The 17,658-nt window shown below is 30.8% G+C and overlaps 2 protein-coding genes across 4 annotated transcripts in view; one reads left to right on the top strand and one right to left on the bottom strand.

The window, feature by feature from the left end:
• Nucleotides 1–4,916: 4,916 nt before the first annotated feature.
• LOC655318 (uncharacterized protein) lies at nt 4,917–5,589 on the bottom strand. Of its 2 annotated transcripts, none has more exons than XM_961846.4 (3): nt 5,448–5,589; nt 5,330–5,394; nt 4,917–5,278 (listed from the first exon to the last, which is right to left on the bottom strand). In XM_961846.4, exons 2-3 carry the CDS (start codon nt 5,359–5,361, stop codon nt 4,981–4,983), a joined length of 330 nt encoding a protein of 109 aa, XP_966939.1. In that variant the 5' UTR covers nt 5,362–5,394; nt 5,448–5,589; the 3' UTR covers nt 4,917–4,980. The 2 variants fall into 2 exon arrangements, with proteins under 2 accessions (XP_966939.1, XP_015840271.1); XM_015984785.2 differs by having other exon boundaries at nt 5,330–5,400; nt 5,448–5,588.
• Nucleotides 5,590–5,686: 97 nt separating this feature from the next.
• LOC655404 (exportin-4) overlaps nt 5,687–17,658 on the top strand; it is a 69,092-nt gene continuing 57,120 nt past the window's right edge. For both annotated transcript variants that reach the window (XM_015984779.2, XM_008199548.3), the window contains exons 1-6: nt 5,687–5,821; nt 5,871–6,257; nt 10,825–11,098; nt 11,170–11,452; nt 17,095–17,266; nt 17,324–17,622. In XM_015984779.2, the coding sequence (XP_015840265.1) occupies nt 5,771–5,821; nt 5,871–6,257; nt 10,825–11,098; nt 11,170–11,452; nt 17,095–17,266; nt 17,324–17,622 (1,466 nt within the window). In that variant the 5' untranslated portion in view covers nt 5,687–5,770. The remainder of the gene's footprint in view (nt 5,822–5,870; nt 6,258–10,824; nt 11,099–11,169; nt 11,453–17,094; nt 17,267–17,323; nt 17,623–17,658) is intronic.

The following is a 17,658-nucleotide window of genomic DNA, read 5'->3' as shown; positions in this document are numbered from 1 at the left end:
CAAATTAGAAAAATCTTCGTAATGAGTTCGGGCCACAATTTTAATGATTTATTAAAAAAACACTGGTTTAAAATTAATTTTATTAAAGTAGAAGTTATTTTTAGACCATAATCTTTTACCAAAAAAACGCCGTGGAAGAGTGCCATTTTAAAATAAAATTTCTTCAATAACTCGAAAACCTAAAGGAATTTTGAAAAAAGTTGTTCTGCTAAATGATCACATTTTTAAAATACTTGATGATGTACTAATAAGTTTTTTTAGGCACAAAATGCTCGGTTTCATACTTTTGCTTAACGTTGTTTATTAGAACCTTTAATACTTACTTCTAATGTGTGTTTTAGACGGAACAGGCTGTATAAAGTAAAAAATCTAAGATCTAAGCTTTAATTGTTTTAAACATTACAAATCGATTTTGGTAGATCTATTTTTATGTTCGAATAAAAAAAGTAAATGAAACTACAAGAGAAATTTTACGTGCTTTATTCTAGTTGTTTTAAGCGATACTACTTTTACGAAGATTAAACACTATACACGCGAGAAACTTGAGTATTCGTTTTTTCAAAATGTTGGTCATTGCGTCCGCAAACTACTACTTTTTTTCCATGTTTCTAATTATTTTCAGTAAACTTACATTTAGAATGAATGCAAACGAACTGATGAGAAGTAAAACCCCAAGTACCAGAAATGGCGGCATTCCCATCATTGTTATATTCACAATCATTTTCACCAATCTTTAAATAATTAATTATTAATTAAAAATATTATCATAAAAATGGGGAATTTTAGACTTTTTTAAAGCAATGTGTTGCGTGATGCAAAGTCGTAACGACTTTCCTATTTCTTGCTGGTAACGAGTATCTTGTAGATATTTCCATCCTTTCTGATTATTGGTTTGATTGGTTTCAAATAAATACTCTTCAACTAGAATAAACTGCAACTGTGCTTCTAAAATCGTATAAACAACACTGATCTACATTTTTATGGAATTATAATAAATTAATGGAAATACAGCGAAATAAAAATGGTAGGGAGCGAACGACCATTTGCCAAAATATTCTTCAAAAATTTGAATACAAATGAAAAGCTCTCGTTGACTCCCAAAATACGGAAGGTTGATAATTAATGTACTTAGGATTAGGAGCAGAACGTATACTATACAAATATTTATAATCAAACATTTTCTCCTGAGCTTCGTCTGGGCATCTTTTCGTATCATACTAAGAGACCAACAAATTCTGTCATAAAATATAACTGCTTCGAGAATATTTTTTTCCGAATAGAAAATAAGAACAGCAGCAACAATCACCTAAAGAAACAAATAATCACGTAAATATTATACGTTGCGCTCAAAAAGTCTTTAGATCAACTCTCGCTGTGGGATTTAGATTAACAGATTTTTCTGTTGAAGTGTCAGTTGCGCTACTTCCGATTTTCTCCAACGCCACTAGTTTGTTATGTAGTGATCGTAAGAAATCAACATACGTTCAAAATTTCACAGCAAGAGTTGGTCTAAAGACTTTTTGAACGCACTGTACAGTGATTTCACTCACAAATGTGTAACATATTAACGCTGGGCTATACTGAATTAAAAGGCCAAGGCTGAAATTTTTGCACAAGTAGTATACCTGTAAACAGTGCGCGAATGTGTAAATTGCAATAAACAGAAAGTCACAAAATTTTGTTATTTTGTGATTTTTTTATAAAAATCATCTTTCTCAGCAGGATAAATGGGTCAGAAAATTACATTTAATTTAAGTAGTTGTTAATTTAATGTAGTGATTACCACTGAATTCAGGCATCATGTTGGAGGTTGAAAATTTTTCACCAAACTGCAACTTTTCAATATACATACTATACAATATACAATATAAAATACATAAATATCGAAAAGTAATTAAGAAACGTTTTGTGGATAAATTATTTGAGATTAAATAAAACTCAATGAATCATTAATCTATGACACAATAAGTTAATGATAGGTTTAAAAGTCTGTCTACGTTATTTTTCACATAATTATTATTCACGATCTAAGGCCTGGTCCGTCTAAACTCCACACTAGAAGTATTGGAAGTTCTGCTCAATGAAAATATTTTCAAGATGGAGGTCGCTATCAACTTTCCTATTTTGTATGGAAAGCTATATTTTTCACTGCGATTTTGAATTGGTTGTTATTTTAAGGCTGTTTTTATCAGCTTTCCCTATACCTAAGTTTAACCGTTTTCGAGATAATTAAGATTTTTCGAAAATTTTTGGATCTGGTGCAGATCTGGTGCTGTCACTTACAAAATCAGTAACTCTCTTAGTTTAGAGATTTCAAAATCATATTTGGAGAATTAAAAGAGATAGCCTATATCTGTTCTCCAGTGTATTCAAAATTGAAAAAGAAGTTAATAAACCCAACAATTATAAGATTAAACCTGAACAATTTCAAGTACCCATATCTTAGCTTTTTCAAATGGCATGTCCAAATTTTTATTTGATTAGGTGGAGGAGAATTTAAATTTTTTTCTGCATTAGCATTACCTATACCTATCCGTGATAATTTTCAATTATGTTGTTTTTTTTGACATAGTAGAAAATTTCTAACTAACCACAGATATTTTGTGCCTAGTTTGCCATAAAAACATTTCTGATTAAACAAACGACAAACTCTCTTCAAAATTATGTTTTCCGTCCTGTGAAAACAAAATAAATTCATTGATTGTTGGTTTAAAAAACTTTAATTTCTCACATTTTTTTCTTGTTTCTATGGCAACTATGAAAAAGAAAGAAAGGTCTCCCGTCTAAATCCCACATTAAAATTATTGAAAGTTCTAATAAAGATATTTATCTGAAAGTTGGTATTCAGTCATAATCCGTTAAGTTTCGCTCAATGAAAATATTTTCAAGATGGCAGCACTTCCTAGTTGACGGTGTTTATTTGCGATAGGTACCATTTCTTGAATAATCACATTGTTATCATGTTATCAATATTAAATTCAATCGGCTCGTCGCTGTTCCAAGGACAACACATTTTGCAAACTATAACAACTGCCAAGGGGGCTGTTTCAAAAAAATTACATGTTGATTTCACTTCATAAAAAGTACTTCTTCTAAATTTTACATAGGTTACACAATAATTGGTTTCGACTGTGGTGTAGCCGAGATCATTATCACAATAATCATAAAAGTTAAAAGAATAGCTAACTGAGGGTTATGCTGGTATTGATTTTGGTAAACTTTAAATTGACAGGAAATCTTATATCTCATTTCAGTTCATAGTAGAATTGCAACAGCGCATTTGAATTTTTCGGAGTGAAAAATAAAGCACAAATTGAGAGTTATTGTAAAAGAAAAGAATTCTGTGTTAAATTAAATCCCAGCGACACATTTTGAACTAAGAAAACCCACCAGAAACTTTTATGTGTTCCTTGCTCAAAAACGGAGAAATGATAAAAAGTTTGGTATATGACAAAATCTGTTTTTCAATTTCGAAAACAATATAGGTTAAATTTTAATTTATTTTCGGTAAAAAAATTATTTTGTCATAATGTCATGAAGATTTTTAATGATAGATTGAGAAAGCTCAGCAAGAAGCAAATAATGTCAAATAACCTAATTCGAATTTTACTGGAATTAAATTCTTTGAAATACCTAAGATTTTCTCGGAATATGTTGAAACTGTAAGTGAAGCTCAATATAACTGCTTCCCATTCTAAGAAAAAGCTGAAAGTGGTCGAACAAGTCGGCAAAACAAATAAAAACTACTCGTAATAATCACCAGAATTTAGCGTTTGCTTTTAAATGTTCAGTTTTCTTCTCAGTGTATGTACTCGTATGTAAATTTCTTTCAAAAATTTTTGAACAAAATATCATTTAATAAGCATCGTTTTAGAATGATAGTTTGGTTAATTAATGTTTTCATGTTTTTAATTTTATTAACACTAATATTAATATATACAGGACTTTCATTACAAAAGAAACCGGCCTCAGTAACTATTGACATTGAGCAAATCTATTTTCAAACAAAAACAGGTCGATTAGGATCACAAGGGGGAAGTTTAAAACCAACATTAGTTACATTCTAGGTTTCATGCCTTAATCGCTAGCCATTTCTACTTTAAAATTTTAAATTGCACCCCCTATTTTTTCAAACATTTTCAGAAAGGGAAAAAATTTGTGTATCTAACTGTCAAAGAAAAAAAAATTTGTCGATTTGTTTTTTAGTTAAGGATGGTTATATTTTTGAAATTTTTAATCACAGTGGGCCATGATGAAGCCAATTAATTTTATTAAAAAAATTGTTTATTAGGGATGCAATGAAAGACTTTAAAACCAACATTCGTAACATTTTAATTTTCATCCCTTAGTCGATAACAACCCTTTAAAATTAAAATAACCCCTAACTAAAAATTATATAATTTTTTTCTTTGACAGTTAGATTCGTTCATTTTTTTCCTTTCCGAAAATGTTTCAAAAAGTAGGGGGTGCTATTTAAAATTTTAATGTAGGGGTGGCTAGCGATTAAGGGATGAAACCTAAAATGTAACTAATGTTGGTTTTGAACTTCCCCCTCGCGATCCTAATCGCCCTGTTTTTGCTTGAAAATAGATTTGCTCAATGTCAAAAGTTATTGAGACTGGCTCCTTTTGAAATGAAAGCACTGTATATTTAATTAAATGATGGTATTGTAAAAAGAATTCGAAATTTTTTTTATAGTAAATATATTTAAATACTCAACAGTAACTTATATAAAAAATGCAAGCTTTACCACATTTCGATTTACTAGTTTATTTGACTGGACTAAATAATTAATTAACGCAGACGACGGGTTCTATGAGTTTTTTGCAATTATAGATAAAATATCGTACAACATACCTGAGCTAAAACATATAATCATATTATGATAACTCGAGTGATTAGAAATAAAATTCAAATTGCATAGAAAAGATTTATTGAAAAAAAATACAGTAACTTATATTAAACATCCCACATACGTACTCATTCGTCGCTGCTACTTGAACTTGACGACGAACTTTCCGAATCTGAACTACTATCTGAACTGCTATCTGAACTTGAACTACTATCGGAATCCTTAGACCCTTTTTTTGTCCCACTTTGCAAATTATTTTTAGCCGCTGCGGCTTTTTCCTCCACGAGTTTCATACGTTTTTTCAATTGTTGTGTTCTTGAGGACCTGTGCAAGTACTTCCTTTGGCCCTTGCATTCATAAGACCAATGTCCATACTCGAGACATTTCTGACATCGGACACCTTGAGGGGGCACCACAGCCTTCCTCCTAAAATCACACCAAATCAAACTTAGCACCGATTTTGTGTAACAAACGTACTTATTTCCGAGTTTATTTTCACTGTTGATCATTTTTAGGTTAGGTTATATTTTTCGGCCCCGGATCTATAACTATAATAATTAATTATGTTATAACTGATGGAGTGCCACTAACTCACTTTTTGGTTGTTTTCACGCACTGATACAGTTTTTATTGAAAAATAGCAAGATTGAGGTTAGGTATAAATGACAAGTGACAATTATGACAGTTAAAAATTTTTACAAAGAATTTTAGTACAAAAAAATCTTGTTGGACCAAAAAATGTGTTGAAGCCGATGCACCGTGTCCAAAATTGTCAAATTGTGTAATTAATTAATTATTTTCGTTCACTGTGTCACAAAAGGTGGGGGGTGAAGTTTCGAACCTAACCTCACTTTTTGCAAACTAAACAACGGTCTTTCTGTGCGTAATTTCTTAAATGTGATCCTATATTCATTCAAAATGAATGATAATTTCATCTCTGAGCTGGAATCAGCCGCCGCTATCATCATGGTGAGATTTTCGGTGTCTCCCCAATTTTCGTGATTTAGTGTTTTTTTAGGCTCCCCCGAACCTCGTGAGCAACGAACAGCGACACAACGCCGAAGCAATTTTTCTAAATTTTCGCAAATGTAAAACTCCTTTTGTGATGTGTCGTGAAATTTTGGACAAGTGCCAAGTTCATTATGTGCTGTTTGAAGCAGCTGAAACCATCAAAAGTGCCCTTATTAGAGAGTGGTCGTTCTTGTCCGATTCGGATAAATACTCGTTGAGGCAGTATTTGATGCATTATATTTCGACGAAGCAAGTGCCCTCTTTCGTGCGAGACAGGATCATACAAGTTATTGCAATTATGGTCAAAAGGGCGAGTGTAGACGATGGGGGGCGTGAAAGGGGTACCATTTTGCAAGAAGTTGAAAGTATCATACTCAACGCGGAGCCGGAAAAAGTTTGTATTGTTTATAATTTTTTCACAATGTTTTTGGGTAAAGGAGCCTGTGATTGGATTTTATTTATATTTTGTTTTTATAGCAGGTTTTTACAGGAAACCATTTCTTTATCAACTTTTTTGAGTAAATAAAATTGGACTTTAACCGCAAAGGCAGATAAAATGTTTCAAATTTATTTTATTCAATTAAATTTACAAATACCAACATATTAATTTGAATGGTTGACAATAACTTTTTACTCTTAAACTTTAAATTTTTATTATAGAAAAAAATGTTGTATTATACACGAGGATAAAGATCTATTCGTGAAATAAGTCCATTCGTGACTTCGTTACTCTTGAACGTAACCTTTTCACTTGTAGATAAATCTCATTATCGTCTTGTATAACAAATAACTATTTTTAAATAAAAAAAAGTTTCAGAAGTTTAAGTAAATATACTAATTGTTCTGCAAAATTAAATTAAAAGTAAAAAGATAGGTGGGTGGTGATACTTTTGTCTTTTTTGTCAGTTGAGACGATCCAAAAAATTATAAGGTAATTTAGAATGTAAATGGCATAATTTTCGTCTTTTGTAGCGTTTTAGCGAATTTTTTAGTTACAATTGTAATACATTATAAAAAAAAAATAGTTTGGTCAAAAAGTTTTTTCTGAATACATTTTTGAGCTTGAAAATTCAATTTTTTCGGAAGGTTTATTAAAACGGACCAACAAATAACGGTACTGTGTCGAAACTGAAATTATCATATAATAAATTTTTTTCAATCGTTTCAGTGAGTTTTTGTAAGTCAAACATACGATAATTTTGCAAAATTGTGTTAAAAAAACAGTCAAATTAGGTCAAAACTACTTTTGTTTACTTTTTTTGAGTGTTTGAGCACCAAATACGCATGCGCATTAAATCGAAAATTATTCTGTTTTTGCTATTTTTGAGCAAGTCTTTGAACAATACCTAGGAATTTTTTGAAAACGTTGATGAATCTGTCTGTAAAATTACAGTACTCACAATTAATGAAATAATTTTTGCTCTTTTTCAGGAATTTATAGACGTCTTTGAGCTGAAAATTAATTTTTTGTGAGCTTTTAAGATCGGGCGCAAAATCTACAGTTGCTCGGAAATTACAATATTTCCATTTTTTAATCATTTTAGTACAGTTTTTCACATACAAGTACAATTATTTTGGAAAATTGTTTGAAAAAAAATTTGGCCATAGTTTCTTCATTTCAAGGAACACTATTTTGCAAAAGTAACAAAAAATAAGCCTTAGTGTCACAGAATTAGGTTTAAACTAACGATTATTAATTACTCGTATTTGGCGTGCGCTTGGAATATAACTTTTACTGAAAATAGTTTTTTAAGGCGTTTGGGCATTTTTTTTAGTGTAAAACCAATTAATTTTGTAAAATTTTGTCAAAAATCAACCGCCAAATGATCAAATTTAATTAATCACAAGTTATATTTTTGTTGTATTTGGAGTTTTTTTTAATCACTCAAAAAATACATACAGGGTGACCCAGGGGTGCGGAAAGTCGCCTATTTGATAAAACTGCAAAGTATTCTGAATTTTCCTGTTGCAAATTTGCCGGAAAATATTCATAGGCGATTTTGCAGTGATTTTTCAAAAATTGGTCTTTTTTATAACGAAAAGTTGAATAATTCCAAAATGAAAAAAGATGGACCCATAATAATTTATATAAAGTTACATTATTTGTTTGCGTAGATTCCAATTATGTAAAAATATATTGGATATTCTATTTAAAAAAATATAACTTTGGTTCACCACCTTGTGTACAACACCCTGTGTGTGCATAATAAAAATGTTTTTAGTTTGTGGATTTCAAGTCGATCTATCGGATAATAAAAAGAGCATAGCAATATTTCAATTACCAAAAAAGTTATAGACCGATTACACACCCCTGGGTCACCCTATATGTTTGTTTTTCGTGTGATTTAAAAAAAAATGGTCGTGATATTGCTAAATTAAATGTATAGTAAAATAATTTCTGCTTTTTTTGAGGCTTTCGGTACGTTTTTGTGTTAAAATTTTTGCAGAATTGAAGTTTGAAATTACACAGTCAAGTCGAAAATTAAATTATTTTCTCTTTGTTATATTCGTTTTAAATTAAAAATACAAAACCTAAATATAAAATATAAAATCAGTTTATTTCTGCTTTTTTTCATGCGTTTTGTCAACAAATTAATGTTTATTTCTTTTAGTTTTTAAGCAGTTTGAAATCATTACAAATCATAGTTTTTTTTGTGAAATTGGTAGAAAATAACATAATTTTTCCATTTTTTAATATGTTTTTTGTACTGAATGTCTCTAAAATAAATTTACAATTTACTAAATTAGAGCGGGCGGTACATTTCTTTTGGTGTTTTAGTAAGTTTTCCATTCAAAAAGGCTATAATTTTGCAATGTTTTGTTAAAAATAAGCCGAAGGATTACAAAATTATTTGTGCTTTTTTACAGTTTTAATTACCACATTTTTCAGCTAGAAACGCAATTATTTTGCAAAATCTCGTGAAGAGTAAGCCACAAATTAATTATTTTTCGCTGTGTTTGTGAATTAAAAAGTTGTTACATTTACCACACCTGGATAAAGATTTATTTATTTAGTATTGTTTTAAGTTTAAGGAAGTTATTGCTGAAATATACCGAGAAATTATTAAATTATGTTGAATACAAAGTATTTTTCTTTTTTTTTGAGCGTTTTTGCAAGTTTTTTATAAATAAAGAATTGTTTCGTAGGGAGGTTGGTAAATGGTTCGAACATTTACCATTATGATATCTTTTTTGGGTATTTTTTCAGTCTAAAATACAATTATTTCGCTAAATATCCTAAAAAATAAGCTGTAACATTTCAAAATTAGGTCGAACATTTTTTCAGTGTTCAAGCAATTTTTTGTAATAACCTAATAACTAATAAATATTTCACTTAAACAGTCCGGTCATTAACTAAATTAGAACGGATAGCTAGAGACGCAACTATTTCGTAAAATATCGTCGCAAATAAGCAGAACACTTATGAAATTGGATAAAAATAGTGTTACTTTACCTTTGTTTTTTACAATTTTAACATGTTTTCTACATCGTGGAAACGTGAAGATTTGGCGAATTATTGCCGAGAATAAGTAGGAAAAAAGAGAAAATGTTCCTTTTCTATTTTCTTAGTGTTTACTAAGCTTTTAACCAGAAATTAAGTTTTCTTTGTGAAATTTTGGTAAAGCGATTCCAAAATTTACTAAATTAAGTCTAAAGGTAAATTAATTTTGCTTTAAGTACGTTTTTTTGTCAAAAACTGGAGTAACCATCAAATTAGATTTTGTACAGGGTTGTTCCGTTTTTGTTGTTACAAATTTAAACGGGTGATAGAACATTTAATTTTAAGACAGAATTTTTCTATAAACATGTATCGAAAAATACTTTGTAAGGGAGCTACACTCCCCGAAAGGGGTGCTTTTTTTGGGGGGTTTTGCTCAATATTTCACTAACTATTCTAGATAAAACTACAAAATTTAATACAGGAAATAATCTTTATACGCCTAATCGAATTCGAGGATTAAATGTAGAAAATTTTAATCAGGGGCGTCCCAAACTGGGAGGGTATAAACAGCCTGAAAATCAGAGTTGAAGATAGACTTTCGCGGTCAGAACCTGTCCTGAAGATGCCCCTTACAGGAACTGACAAAACGTCGACATTTTCTCACAAATTGATGCGGTCTAACCCCAAGAGACTCAGATTTCAATTTGTTTCTGGTCATCTTTCCTGATTTTCAAGCGGTTTATGGTCTGTAACATAAATTTTAAATCGATTTTACTCAAAAACGGTGAGTTGTATCGAAACAACACAACCCATCATTTTTGTGTAAAAAACTATGGAATTTACGATTTTGTTGCCGAAAGTGTCAAAAAACTGAAGTCAAAATTGTTAGGATAAGTTTTACCCTACTTACCATCAATTTGGGACGCCCCTGATTAAAAATTTCTACTTTTAATCCTCGAGTTCGATTAGGTGTATAAAGATTAGTAACCGTACCAAATTTTGTAATTTTATTTTTAATGGTTTCTTAAATATTAAGAAAAACTCACTAAATGAAGCACCTCTTTTAGGGGGTGTAGCTCCTTTACGAAGTAATTTTCCATACATGTTTATAAGAATCTTTTGTCTTAAAATTGAATGTTCTATCACCTGTTTAAATTTGTAACAATAAATTAAAACAAACAATAAATTAGATTAAAATTAAAACAATAAATTAGACAAGATTAGGTAAATGCGGTTAGAGAAAACACCAAATAATATTTGGTCTTTATGGCATTTTAACAAATTATTTTTGTTTTTTCCACCAGTTTCAGTTCGTTTTTCATCCAGAAAAATAATTGTTTTTGTCTATTTAAACGATATTTCTTTACTTACATTATGCAATTTCATTTTTCGTAAGTTTGCTTCTTAAATTAAGATGACTTTTTCAAAATGAAATAAAATTTTCATACACACGCTGCCCAGAAACATTGTGAACAAGTTTATTATTTTTTGTATGGTTTGAGAAATTACACTGTTGTAGAAAATTTTGGGTTTCAACATAATCGCAAATTTGATGCAAGAATATGCGAGCACGGTGAAATCAACTGATGTAGGGCTGCCCTGGGAGGTGCATTTCAAGGCCAAAAAACAATTTGAATCAACTGACTTGAAACGAATCTTTCAATTTTGTGTCCAATTGTTATCTGAAGTTGTGAAAAACGACCCCCCGTACCCTGATAATGTGCTGGAATTGACGAGGCATATCTTAAAAGTTACGGAAAGTGTGCTTACATGGGGGTATATGTCACCACTCTATATCCTTTCATTTATGAGATTTTTTAAATATTTTTATATTTGTGTGTTAATTTTCCTTAACTAGAATTACTTCCTAAACGATTAATTGGCATCTACGAGTCGGTTTATGAGGCTGATCATGCCCCATCGTTGAAATTGTCGGACAATTGGAGCGAAATTATTTTGTCGCCTCAATTGTTACCTCTCATGTTTCAAATTTTTTGGAAAGTGAGAGAATACGACGGATTGTCTCATCATGCGTTGACGTGTCTTGTGCAGTTGGCTTCGTTGAATGGTGGAGTTTTGTCGTCAGATGCTGTCAGATTGGAGTATTTGAAGTCTTACATGGTTAATTTTACAAATCTTGTCTCTAGGTAAGTTTTTTTTGTTGTTACCACTATAACTTTTTACTCAAAATTGTATTACTGTACGGGAGTTTTTTATTTAATTATAATTATTCATATTTATTAGATTTTAATGACACATTCGTTCAAATAAAATATTTAAATAGACCAAAAGCCTCTTGAGGAATCCCTTATTTAAGTTTAAAGTACTGATATTTACTACTGGTAGCTTTTTGAATATGGTGCATTGATCAAGAGATGGAACCAAAAATACAAAAAAATGTCGAATAATATTTTTGTTACAAATAGTGGTCTATTTATAGAAGGTGTCTCAGCTAAGGCTTTCGAGTTTAATGTCTCAGTTATTTGTCAACGGATTGCTATGAAATTTAGAATGCACATATTTTAGGAGGTGGTCTTTCTATTAGGGGCAAAAAAATGACCTCAAGTTAAAAAAATGGAATTTAAAAACACATTTCTTTTATTTAAAATTAAGCCAATTTACCGTTGGATCATTAAAAAAATAAATGGCCACACAAAAAATTAACCAAATCGCTCGGCTGATCCAAGAAAAAAATTAAATTTTGTGCAAGAAGGGTGAAATTTTGACGTGTTCGCGAACTCTCCACTTTTCTTTTTTCGGGGGGTTTTGCCTTGCCACTAAGTGCCAAGGGGGTACCAAGAAACGATTCTTGAAGGCAAAACAAGGAAATATCCTTAAGGGTACATGAAGTTAGGGCGTAATGGAATCTACACGTGTTTATTACCAAAATCAATAAACCTTGATTTGAACATTGGGGTTTTATTTCAACTAAAACTAATAAAGTTTTTACATTTCTTTTTTTGTTAAGTTATTCGAACTGTTGGACAATGCTGTTTAAAAGTGAATCATGCGCATTGACACATTGGGAAGCAATAAAGTGGATATTATGTTATTGGTTAAAAAATGAGTTATTCCTCGAATTGTTTCATTGAACAAACGATACAAATTCATGTGTGAGCGAGTTGTGTTGTGACTTTCTGTGATAACCCTACAAATGTTCTACAAAAAACAAAAAACCATAAACGCAAAAAAATTAAAATTTTGTTTGTGTACTGAGAGATTTGATTAGTTGCGTTTTGGTGCAGTTTTTACTCTGGTTTTTATTTAAACTAAAGCGCTTTTTACACTCATGGTTAGCCAATCTCAAAGAGATCCTCAAGATCTCTGATTTTCTGCACAGGCTTCTCAGACACTTCAGTCATTTGCACATAACCATTCTCATCCAATAAAGTAAATTCAAGGTTTTCTTCTTTAATTCTTGTTATTGTCTTACCCCTTATGTAATGGTTCAGTTTAGTTAATGAAATTTTATCAAAAACACTTTAAATTCTCAAACAACAAGTGTTAAAGACTGTTAATCAGAGATTAATCGCCTGTCCTTCAGCCAGCAAATTGATGATTCGTTAATCAATAATCACTGATTAACTATGACATTTGCCTTGATTTGCGTTTGTGCAACGGAAAACGGAGTTAATCAACGAATAATTGACAATTATCTTTGACGTTCATCAAATATTTGATGAGAGATTAATCAGCCGTCAACGGTGTTTTGCGTTGCACAAAATTTTTGATGGACGATTAACGCTTTGTTAATTGTCAATTATCTTTTGTGCAACCGGGTATTTATCTTCTAAAATATCTGCATTTTAAATTTCATAAAAATCCGTTGACAAATATATGAGATATGAGCCTTGAAAGTTTTAGCTGAGAAACACTGTAGATATTTATACTTAAAAATTTTGTTTGAATTCGTTTTAAATTTTGGTGGTTAGTTTTTATTTTAAATAATGAAAGTAAACACAGTTAGTTACTAATGAGAATAAATAAATAACTAGATAAATAAAGTAGAATAGAAAACAGAAAAAATAAGTAAATCTATGAAATTATGAACATGGAAATTCGAAAAGTAATGAATTAAAAACAGTGTGGGATCAGTTTATCGTGAAGTTAAACTATTTTCTCTTATTATTACTCTACAATTTTGTCAGTATTACGTTTTTTTGTAACCCATTGAACTGTTTTTTTTTGTTTCTTTAGTTGTTTTTTTATTTCTTTGGCTTTGTGAATTACATTATTATTATATTTAGTAATTAATTAAAACATTAATTAGTATATTACATGACGAGAATTGTAACATATTACGTACGAGAGGAAGAAGTTGAGCACGAACCGCTAGACGAGTGCAGTTATTCCACGAGTGAGTAAGTGACTTACAATTCGAGTTGTGTGTGCTATACTTTTTCTACGACCATATAAACTTTTATTTTCACGGTTTTCATTTTTTTTTAATTTTACGAGCTTCTAAAATTTTACAGGTTTTTTATACAAGCCCGTAAAATATTGCAGGTCTGTTTTTATAAGCCCGTTAAATATGTAGGTTTGTTCCTGTAACTTTATCGTTTACTTGGTCTTCATAAACACCAAAATGGTCATGTAAAATATCACTTACTGAGAAGGTGGAAAAAAGCACTAAAGAAAGGTAGTAATTTCTCAAGAATAAAATTTTTGGATTTTTTTTAATGGCTACCTACCATGCTAATTTTCTTGGTCAAAAATAATGATCTAAATAAATAAAATTTACTCCGGACGATTGGTTTTTTCATTATACGGAGTACAGGGTGAGTTAAGTATCGCTTGAAATTGATATCTTTGTTACGGGTCATTTTTCAAAAAAATTGTCGAACAGGTCGACTTTATTTTTATAAGTGCTACATCACAGGAGATGCACGTGGGTTATGGAAAATTGATTGAAATTTTCACAGTAGATAGTTTTCGAAAGAAAAAACAAGCAGTTCATATCATTGCGCCAGTGTGATGGGAGATGTGGTTTAGCGGCAATTAATGATTGGAAATCGCCAATTTTAACCAGGTTCTCATTAAAATTAATGTTTTCGACCGTTTAACGTTTCCTGAGGATTACTACCCGTAGAGAGGTCGGTGCAAGAAGGTTTACATCTTCCATAATATGACTGCAGTGTACTTAAGTTGGAGTTTTCTATTTTGAATTTACTTTAATTGTAATTGTTGTTGGAACACTCAATTTGCATGCAATGAGCCCTCTCGACGGGTGATTACTGCAAGAGTAGGTTGTAAATTATTTTGGCAGTCGAAAACAGGATTTCTCATAGGAATCTGGTTAAAATTGGAAATTTTTAACAATTAATTGCGGCTCAACTATAAGTCCCACTACATTGGCGCAATTATATGAATTGTTTATTTTTTCAAGGGCTATCTGTTGTGAGAATTTGAGTTTGATCCGAGCATCGCCAGTTTTCCATAAGCGACGTGTCATCTCCTTTATGACGTGTCATTTTAATTTTTCCTTATGATAACTGACTTTTTTGTTTACTGTGTTTGATAATACTATCGTGTTCATGAAAAACTAGGATCGCAAAATGTCCTAGTTATGTCGATGTCTACAACAATTTTATAGTGTAAAGCAGGGGTTTCATCTGTGGTGATAAACATACGGCCGGCGAAGTGATTTTTTGGGACAGCAATATGTCATAGTTATTTCATCCAATTTACACTATGAAAAATTTGACTGTCCTAGTTTTTCATGAATACGATAGATAGTACATATAAGCTGTTTCAAAACGGAAAACGCCAATGTCGCATTTTCTCTCAAAATGGGTTGTTGGTATAAACAAACGATATTTTCAATTTCCGTTAAAACATAAAACAGGTAATACAATCTGTCTATAAATGAATGTATATAGGATCGTAGTAGGTATTAAGTTTGCTGCTTCTTTCCACAAAAAAATAAAATATAAATATGCGTATAAATATGCGTATGGTGGTAACGCCATCACTCAAGTGCCAGAATTTTCAGGTCGCATCAACAGCCTCTGACCTGACCTAACGACCACAAAAAACGTGCAATGTTACTATCTGAAAAATTTTGTTTTATTATTTGCCTGAGTAGATAAAAATTGATACTTATCAGAAATTGCATTGAAATAAAATAATTAAATGCGGCAAATTTAAATTTCAGATCCATCTGAGAATCCTACTCTTCTATAAACAGTCCGTATAACTTGCCAATACCTTTAATTGTCAATGAATGTAAAGACATAATGACATCTAAGATCAACGAGTGGTGGCAAAGCCGATATTTGTCGTTGTCCGAGGAAGTTGTTGTTTTTATATTCCGTGTTACTACGTTTTTTTTTCGCGTTTGATTGATATTTCTTCAAAATTCGTATATAATGACGTTTGTTTTCCTATCTGTAACGTATTTTGCAGATTTCTTTGTTCAAAGTTGCCTGTTTTCGTAACTAGGTTACAGAATAGACACAATTTCAAAAAGTTGGAAATATTAAAAAGGTGTCATCACAAATCCAGAAATGGATCTTAATGAAGCTGATGTTGTCGCTTCACAGAGTCTCCTGCCTAATAGTTCAATACCAGATAATGTCGATTTGTATCTGAAAACATGTTGGATTACGAGAGTGAGTACGAGTTGGAAAAATTAAACCAGAAAATTATCCGCTTTTCTAAAAATAAATAAAATCGATGTGTTCGAGTCATAATTATAACAAAGATATGAATTGTATGCGTTACTTTAAACTCACTATGTATAAATACATATATTTCTTGTTCCATTTATATATCCGTTTCTAGGCAAGTCATTCTGACTTTTGCAGAAAACATGTCTTATGAAAAGTACTTTCGACTATAAAAACCGCCAATTACTTCTTATACGAGTAGAACCGTAATGAGTTTTCTGTTTTTTTGTTTGTTTACGATACCAATATTATAATCATTTTACGTGTTATTTCGTGTTATCAGTAGTTAAGGATCTAGTGATTTTTTTTGTTGTCTCTTGTTGTTTTGGGCTCATTTTTAGACAAATCCGTTTAGCCGAATCATTCGTAAACTTATTTTCGATTTTTATAGAAAATAATGTTTGTCATGACTCATAAGGGCCTTTAATTGTTAAAGAAATATTGAACTGACAATTATTTCTTAAGGCTTTTATAAATTTCTTGTTTTCTTATAGTATATTATTATTATACGAGTTTTATAAGACGTTCTATTGTGGCACGAATGTCCAATGCCACAATTAAATCTTATAAAACGAGTAAAATATCTTGGCATTGACAAATTTTGTGGGTAAATCATTAGTAAAATTTTCTAGATTTGTGTTAAAAACAAAGCTTATTGCTTATTAAAAGGGCCTTTTTAGTACTATAATAAATTTTATGGTTTTCTTAAAATATTGTGATCTTAATATCTAGCACTTTTCTAGTAGCCTGTCAAAATTAGATAATGTTTAGTTTAACGAATTAAACTAATTTATTCTTCGACTCTGTCAAAATTTACGGTTTTTCTTTTGTGTAAGGAAATTTTGATAACTGTTTGGCATTTCTGAATACGAAACGTCAGATTTTAACAGATTTAAAACAATTTTGTCTTGTTGAGTGTTAATTCGAAGAATAGAATGTATTCAACTCGTTTTTGTGTAAATCGGTTCATTTATTTCACCTCGTGGATGATAAACCACTTGTTCTCACTCGTGGTTTAATATTCCACTTGTGTGGAATTATTTTAAACTCATTTTGAGACGTATAAAAATTTGAAGAATAAAAAGAACTTCTTTGTATCTGATTATTTCTTAAATTTTTAGTGTCACAATAAAAAACAAAGAATCGCTAGGCATATCCAACATCGTCAAGAAACTAATACTTTTTTTCATTGGCGACATTCAAAAATTAACATCACAACTTCAAGATTCGTATTTAGATGAACTTACACGATTGACGTGTTCATTTTGCAAAGGTGCAGCTTTAGAAGATATGGTAAGTGAGGATTTTCTAGAATTGCTCAATTGACTTCGTTTTGTTTAATTTTTTTAGTCTTCCGACGAAGAAAAATATTACAACGATTCGTTCGACAATATGATGGAAGCATGGACAAACATTTTGCAAGAGTATGGTGTGAACTCTAACGGAAGTATTCAAGAATGTGCAGTACAAATTTTTAATACTTATATTCAATATCATTTGGGACCACCAGATGGCGCACGACAAAATCATGATGTCCACGAAATTGAAGACAACGAAGATATTGATAGGATCTCGTTCAAGGACCAGTTACAGACGATTGGGATGTTTGGGAGGATTGTACCTGGACATGCGTTGCCCATTATATACAAGTAAGATTATAAATATTTACTTCTGTTAGCTGTTTC

This window comes from Tribolium castaneum, chromosome 7, assembly GCF_031307605.1.
Source record: "Tribolium castaneum strain GA2 chromosome 7, icTriCast1.1, whole genome shotgun sequence".
In the NCBI taxonomy this organism is placed as follows: Eukaryota; Metazoa; Arthropoda; class Insecta; order Coleoptera; family Tenebrionidae; genus Tribolium; species Tribolium castaneum.
The sequence above is the reverse complement of the archived record's forward strand: the minus strand, read 5'-3'. Positions and strand labels throughout refer to the sequence as shown.